Source organism: Cynocephalus volans, chromosome 9 (genome assembly GCF_027409185.1).
Source record: "Cynocephalus volans isolate mCynVol1 chromosome 9, mCynVol1.pri, whole genome shotgun sequence".
Lineage (NCBI taxonomy): Eukaryota > Metazoa > Chordata > Mammalia > Dermoptera > Cynocephalidae > Cynocephalus > Cynocephalus volans.
In genome coordinates, this window is record NC_084468.1 from 65,082,090 (window position 1) to 65,089,683 (window position 7,594).

A 7,594-nucleotide genomic window follows, 5' to 3' on the forward strand; every position below is an offset into this window, starting at 1 on the left:
GGACCCACTGGATACACTGTGTCTGTCAATATGTCTAATCGAGATTAAGGGTCATTCTTTCACTTCTGCCTTCCAGATCTCACATAAGTTTCTCTTTGGCTAACTCTAACCTACACCCACACAGGGAAGGAGATTCTGGGAAATGTCATTCCCAGCCAAGTTGACATAGCAAAACCCAGCACCACAGGGAACAGCATATGCAAGGTCCCTGAGATGGAAGTGAACTCAGTGTGCTCAAGAGATGAAGAGACACTAAGAAGATAAGGCTCAGAATCAGTAAGTGAGGGGAGTGTAGAGGGAGCATGATCAGAGAAGCAGGCAGAGCCCAGCTCACGCCATGTTTCCACTTTATTCTAAACTGGAAGATTTTAAGCAAGGTAGTGGCATTCTGTCAGTTATTCTTTAAAAAGATCATTCTGGCTGTCCTGCATGTTAAGGAAGCAAGAGTAAAGCTGAGAAAAGAGGTAGTAGGGAAAAGAGGAGGCTATTGAGGTAGCCCAGGAAAGCCACAATGATGGCCTGGACTAGGAATAGAAAAATGTAGATACAGAGAACTGGTCGGGAAGGCTTTTGGTCTCATTTCTCCAGCATATATTTTCAGTCCTGGAAACATTTCCGTCTATGTGAGATGTGGGACACCGTCCCTTGCAAGGAAGATACAACAGAGGTAAGTGGTCAGGGAGGGTCTCAGACAAACATCGAGTACTTTTTATGCACCAAAATCTGTGCTGGGCCTCTTCCTCAGAACAATCCCGAATGAGAAAACTGATGCACAGGAAGGTTAAATAGTACACTCGAACCAACGTCACACAGCTAACACGTAGTGGACGTTTAACCCAAACCCAGGTATTTCAGAATCCAGATTTTTAGCTCTTTTGACAGTATCCTGCTGCCTCTCAGGTTAAATCTCTTGTGAGAATTCATGTCCACCATTAGTGGGTATAACCTGCCCAAACATCACACCTGTCTGGCCTGTCAAGTGTACTGGCCAACATTCTCTGTCCACTCACAACCTTTCTAGAGACCACATTGCGTAATATCTCCAGCCCAAGTTTCTGGAACTCTTAATGTATCCTATGTTTAGGTCTCCACTTTAATTACAAGGCTTTATAACATTTGAACATATATAATTTTAGGAGATAGAAAAAAGTTAGGACATTTATGGTTTCCTGGGTGAGTATATTTCATTGGGATAGTGTTACCCTTGAAGATTAGGAAATCTAATTCCACGTAACTCTTGTAAGTCAATGCTGTTATCAGGCAGTGTTGTCATATTTTACATAGAAATTCTTTTCTGTCCCTCAATAGCCCTTTAAAGGGCTTTCATGTTTTTAATCTCAATTAATGTTATATCTTATAAGATAAAAGCTAAACAGTAAACGAACAAGGACACATGAGAATTACTGTTAAACATGCAACAGTTGAAAGGCATGTTCAAGACATAAAAAAATCGCAATTTGTTTTCTCATCAATGGTCTATTTATTGATACCACTGACTTTTAACAAAGAAAATATTTCAAAGTATATATGCCAGTACTGCTTTGAACTTAAAAACTTAGAGAGTATACATATATCTATAAATGATAAACAATTACAACGTGTGTGTGTGTGTGTGTGTGTGTGTGTGTGTGTGTGGGTACCATAGATACTTAGTGAAAAATATGTGGTCTTCTGTTATTAGTTATACACTGTCCACTTTACCTGTGAGATGCAAAGTAACTGGGCCAATGACTCTCAAATCAGGTGACATTTAGATTTTTCAGAAGTGTTACATGGAATGAACTAAGGAGTTTCATGATTAAATAAGACTTTTGGGTGGTATCACCACTGGGCAGCACTCAAAATCATCTACAGTGTGAGGAGTGACAACATTTGGGAAAGTGAGTATAGGTTTAAATTCTGGCCAAAGACATTCCCTCCTACACAATTCACTGAACTTCCTCTTTAAAGAGGTTTCCAACCTTGCAGAGGCAAACTGGGCACCAACCATGCCTCTACTGACAGAATTTGTTGCTCCCTCTAGCTCTGGGTGTCTTTTTCATGACGGCTGGTGTGGTATTGATAATCACAATACTTCACAAATCCTGAGATATGGTAAACTGGCAATGAAATTCATATTTGCGTAAAATGAGTTTTCAAAAGGACTTTGGTGGCTATTTTGTTAGATCATGGAAAGCTAAGGCTTGTCAGGAATGGTATTGAAGGAATTTTTGTACTTGGTGGGGTAAAGTTAGTCACTAGCTGATCTCTAAAGCCCTTTTCATTGTAAGATTCTATGACTCTTGGTGTCCTGTATATTTCGTGAAAATAGTCCAGAATATCCACAAGCGGTTTAAACATGTGCTCCTTATTTGTTGGAAAAGCCAATATCCTGTCCTAATAAGACAAGGATATTACATCACCCCTGGTCTGACAATGGCCTGGAGATAATGAGTAAAAGAGGTTACCAGGGTTAGATAATATGGAGTAGCCAGGAAATAGCCAGTGCCTGCTCTGAGAAGATGGTCTGATTGTCCTTTTACCTGTAATGACTGCAATTAAGAAATTATTCAAAATTTAGTTCCACAGTATATTAGGCATAGTAGCAGATTCAGGGAAATAACTATGTCTCCTGCCCTCAAGGAACTAACAATCTGGTTGAGAGAGAGAATAAACACATGAAAAATTAATTAAATAATTAAGTGCTCACTCATATGGTACTAATCACAAGTAAAATAGGAGTTTTAAGATAATTTGAGTGTCCAGAAAGATGTTATTTAAGAGGCAGCACTTAAACTTAGCCTTGAAGACTAGATTGAGTGAGGATGAGTGGGGAGAAAAAGGCATTCCTGTGGGGTGTTGGGGAAAAAGTGAGATAGGAGTAGACCCAGGTGATTGGGTCTCATGAATGAGAGAGCATGACACATGCAGTGGAGAGGAGGCAGGCATTGAATTGTAGCAGGATGGTGAAGAACTGGCTTGACTGAAGCAGAAGGAAACAATAAGAAATAAAGTGGTCAACCTGGGCAGGCAGGATGGAGTCACATGGTCTCAAAAAGCAGGTAGAAGCCAAGCGCTAGTGATCTCCAGTGGTGGACCCCCAGAAACAACCAGCACGGATCTCTCAGGAACATTGTGTATGAGGCCTGTGGGCTGATTCAAATACAGAGGCTGATGGCCATGGCAGCTTGGTGAGGTCCAGCTCAATCCTAAACTGCTTGGCTCTCCAGCACACTGACAGGCCCAGGGCTTGCTGGCATGTGCCTCAGAATACTCTCTGGAGGCTGCAGTTTGTGGCTCAGGAAGCCTAGGGTTGTTGTCCCAGTCAGCTGTGTGTGTAGGATGTGGCTGTGTGAGCATTCGTCCAGATGTGGATATTCCCAAGACTGTGGCCGTCAACATAATGATATTAGTTGGCTGGGGGTAGAGCAAAGACACCTACAGCCTTTAACAATTCTTAACATTTAGATTTTAAAATCAACCTTCTAGCTTTAGTTACAATTCCATAATAATACTTTCTATTTTCCAGTCAAATTAACAAATCTATGTACTTGTATTAGATGCCTCCCCTTTTGGAATTATTTCAGCACAATTAAAAAACATTTTAACACAAAATACTTGTTGATGAAGTGGTCCCTTATGTAGTCTTCTTTTGACGATGATGTTGAAGTTTTTTAACTTTTAGAACTTTCTTGCTTTTTTGATGCTTTCTCCCTTTCTTTTGCTTTTTCTTTTGGCTGATCTGTGAGGAGAAGGAAAGAAAGGGCAATGTTTTTGAATCTTACCATTTTCCCTTGCTTATATTACATCTGGACTCTCCTGACTGTGGTCTTTCTTTATTCTCAAAACCAGTTTAACATTGGTTCACTCTCAGAGTGGTTCCCTTTGATTCTTTCTACAGTGCTCACAATGGCAGCCATCTTTCGGCGGTCTTTTGTCTATTCTCCAGGCTCACCTCAACTGCACTTTGTCTATCCTCACCTCAACTGCACTTACCACCCACCTGCCCCAACTACAACCCTCTGAGGTGGGAACTATTACATCCACTTTTTCCATATGAGGAGACCGAGACCTGGAGAAAGCGGCTTGCCCAAAGTTGCACAGCTAGTATTTGGCAGAACCACTAGTCTGTCAGACTCCAGAACCCAAGCTTCCAATCACATATTCTGTGGCTCTCTTCAAACTCAACTCCTTAGTACATCATGCAGGATTCTTCCCACTTTGTCCTGATCTACTTTCCTACCTCAGTCCCTTCATGCCCTTCACTCAAACTCTAACCACATTCCTGGAGGCTCCTTGAACACAGCAAGTGCTCTCCTGATTCTACTCCCTCCCTCCAGCAAAATTAAGTACTCCTTCCCCTATAATCTTCAAAATCCTTAAACATAACTTTATTTTATATTTCTCACATTGTATTATAATTATTAGCATATTTACAACAGAAGAAAGGGACTATAACTTATTATGTTTGTATCCTCAGTATCCACCACCCAATTCACTATGTATTTATCATATAGAATAAGAAAGACAATCTCCCTACCCTCATGGAACACACATTCCATGGAGACAGACAAGTGATACCATATGTGGGAATACAATTTTGTCTTAGGAACAAAATAGGAGCACAAAAACATGAATGAAAAATGTATCCTTAAAGGAACTACACAGATTCTTTGTCTTCCAAAATTACTTTCTAAAAGAAAAAAATGTTGTTCCTCCTTTTCGCCCACCTGTTTCTCCCACTGATTCATCAGTTCCTTCACATCTGCTGAATCTGGGTTTAGGCATGTTTGATCTCCATTCCTCATTATAGCACTGCCAAGGAAATTGCAACAAGATATTTTTCCTCTGTTAATCACTTAAATGCTTTTTTTTTAATTTTCAGAAATAATGAAAACCAGCATGAATTTTGCTGAATTTTCTAAAACTACTTGAAATATAATAAAATATTTTCCTAAGACAAGATAAACAGACTGGTTGTATTTTTAAAATTACTTACAGCAGACCATCCAGGAATAATTTAAATATGTTTTCTTTAATTTCTCTTTATAGTCTGAGAATAAGAGTAGCCATTCTACAGATCATCCTTGATTTAGATATCAAAAGACTTAAAATATGATTATTCTTTAACCTAGCAATTGCAATCTTTAGAAAGGTATTAATATGGAAAATTAAAGACAATATTGCCACAATAACAATTTGGTTTCAGTAGCAAAAATTTGGAAATAATTTACATTTTGAACAATAGGCATTGATCATATAAATTATGATATGTCCCTATGATGGAATACAATTTAGACATTGAAAAATTACATTAGAGGGCTGGCTGGTTAGCTCAGTTGGTTAGAGCACTGTGTTGATAAGGTCAAGAGTTTTGATCCCCATACCAGCTAGCCACAGGGTTAAAAAAAAAAAAAAAAAAAAAGCATTATTAGAGAAGATTTACTGACATGAGAAAATGTTTATGATACAGTGTTAAAGAAAAAGCAGCTTATAAAACAACTTTTAGTATATGATTTTATTTGTGTGTATATATTGTGTATATAAATATGTGTTTATATATTTTGTGTCTATATATGTACACACAAAGCAAATGAGAGAGATTTGGAAGACTATATACCAACAGTATTTGTCACCAGATGGTAGGATTATAAGTGATTTTTATTTTCTTCTTTTGGGTTATCTGTATTAATACTTTCTACAATAAACATGTGTTACTTCGGTAATATATCATCCTTAACCCACCAGAAATTCCTTGTTTTTTTAAGAAGTAAAGAAAGGAACAGCCCAGATTTATAGATGGGCTAACCATCTGAATTCTAAGTGTTTGTAGAAGCAAGCATTCTGAGGGTAAAATTCACACTAAATTTAATGTCCCTGCCAATATGGTACATGTGTGTTAGATGAGTTTTTACTTACATGATTTCAGTTTTCTCGCAGGCAGGGCTTGGGGCAAATTGTTTAAGGTGTTTCAAGGATTTTAGGTGGATGGTCCTTTGGCTAGTGCTGATGCAAGAACAGCGTACATTCCTCATTATTGGGACTCCTAAGGGAAAGAAAAAGGATAGAACACATCAGTGTAGGACAATGTCACAATTTAGGTGATCCATCAAAATGATACACTTGACTTAATCATGATTATTGCTATCATTTACTGAATGTCTGTAAACCATCACCACAAGCTTCTGAAGTACATATTATCTCCATTTTATATAAGGAAGCTAAGGCTCAGAGAAGCTAAGTGAAGAACAAAGTCATACAGCTTTTAGGGGGCAGATGTAGGGTTTCAGCTTAGGTCTCCCTGAGTCCAAAGGCATTGCTCTTAACTACCATACCCTAGAACCGTAGGAGGAAAAGAGACTTTCACAATATTTAATAAATGCCTATCACAGGTCAGACACACAGACACCTAATTCATCTGTGCTATGCAGATCACAGTTTCTTATGCAACTCCCAAAACCATTTATTACCTGACATTAGTGAAATGGAGTTGGTGTTGGTTTGGACAGAAAGTTCTCCTTGTAATAATCAGTTACCACCTCCATCCTCATCCTCCTTCCTACCCACTGCCTTGATTTTTAATAGTAATTTATACTTTTGAAAACCCTTTCAAATACATTATTTTCATATCTCAATTCTTACATTCATTCAACATATATTTACTCAGTGAGTACTATGCCACACATTGTGTTGTAGGTAGAACAGTTATAACTACAAAATTTCCATTTTAACTATGAGGAAACTGGGGTCAGGGAAAGTTAAATTATTTTCCCAAGGTAACAAAGATATTAGACAGATTAGAAACAACCTCTCTGATTACTGAATCTTTAACTGGTTAACCACAAACACACTTACCAAGAAACATCAGGGTGACAAAAATAATTTAAGACAGTGTCCGTCATCTCATTATCACCCAGTTCAACAAACATTTATTCAACAAACATTTAATTTCTAGGAATTCACACACCTAAACTGAGAAGACTTGTGTTTGACTTAGCAGGTCCAAGTTATGACCTTTGGATAAGTGACTATATAACATTCATCTGTATCTGGTGAATCAAGATGCTTTTACAGTGATTCACTTCTCTAACTTTACTGATATAACATAACTTAGAACCCCTTACCTTGAATTCCAATCACAACCAGGAAGATGATGCCTAGGAGGAGAGGAATACCACTTTTCTTCATTGTGGTAAAATGAAATTCTACTAAGTCACTCCTGTATTGGATTTTGAGCCTGAGAAATTTTTTAGAGAACATGCTTTGGGGAATCATATTTATTTAGAACATCCTTCCCTCCTAAAGTCTGATTGGTTGGCATCTTTAGCTGATTTAACTAAACTAACAACAAACCTAATAGTGCTGGGGGAAACCCACTCACCAGATCCAAGGGAATTTCTGTATGTGTTATTTCCATTTCACATAAATGGGTAGTTTACGGTAAGAGATGTGAAACCAGCAACACTGGCAACCTTTAGCACATGCACAGCTGCTCACCTGAATAAAGAAGAGGTTATACAATAAATATACTAATGTTACACAGCAAGGGTGGGAGATGTGGTTTCCAGATGGAAAATATTACAGTCCAGACAAGTAACAAGCTTTTTCAATTTCC

At 38.1% G+C, this 7,594-nt stretch overlaps 1 protein-coding gene across 1 annotated transcript; it reads right to left on the bottom strand.

The window, feature by feature from the left end:
- Positions 1–3,616: 3,616 nt before the first annotated feature.
- Positions 3,617–7,181, bottom strand: CXCL9 (C-X-C motif chemokine ligand 9). Its single transcript, XM_063107246.1, has 4 exons — positions 7,104–7,181; positions 5,899–6,025; positions 4,710–4,794; positions 3,617–3,721 (listed from the first exon to the last, which is right to left on the bottom strand). The coding sequence occupies exons 1-4, from the start codon at positions 7,165–7,167 to the stop codon at positions 3,617–3,619; spliced, it is 381 nt and encodes a 126-aa protein (XP_062963316.1). The 5' UTR covers positions 7,168–7,181.
- Between the last annotated feature and the right edge of the window lie 413 nt (positions 7,182–7,594).

Coding starts and splice junctions, on each gene's coding strand:
- CXCL9 (XM_063107246.1), bottom strand. CDS start 7,167: ATGAAGAAAAGTGGTATTCCTCTCCTCCTAGGCATCATCTTCCTGGTT. Junction 4,795..5,898: donor TGCGAGAAAACTGAAATCAT/GTAAGTAAAAAC, acceptor TTTCCTTGGCAG/TGCTATAATGAGGAATGGAG. Junction 3,722..4,709: donor TGAATCAGTGGGAGAAACAG/GTGGGCGAAAAG, acceptor TTCTCCTCACAG/ATCAGCCAAAAGAAAAAGCA.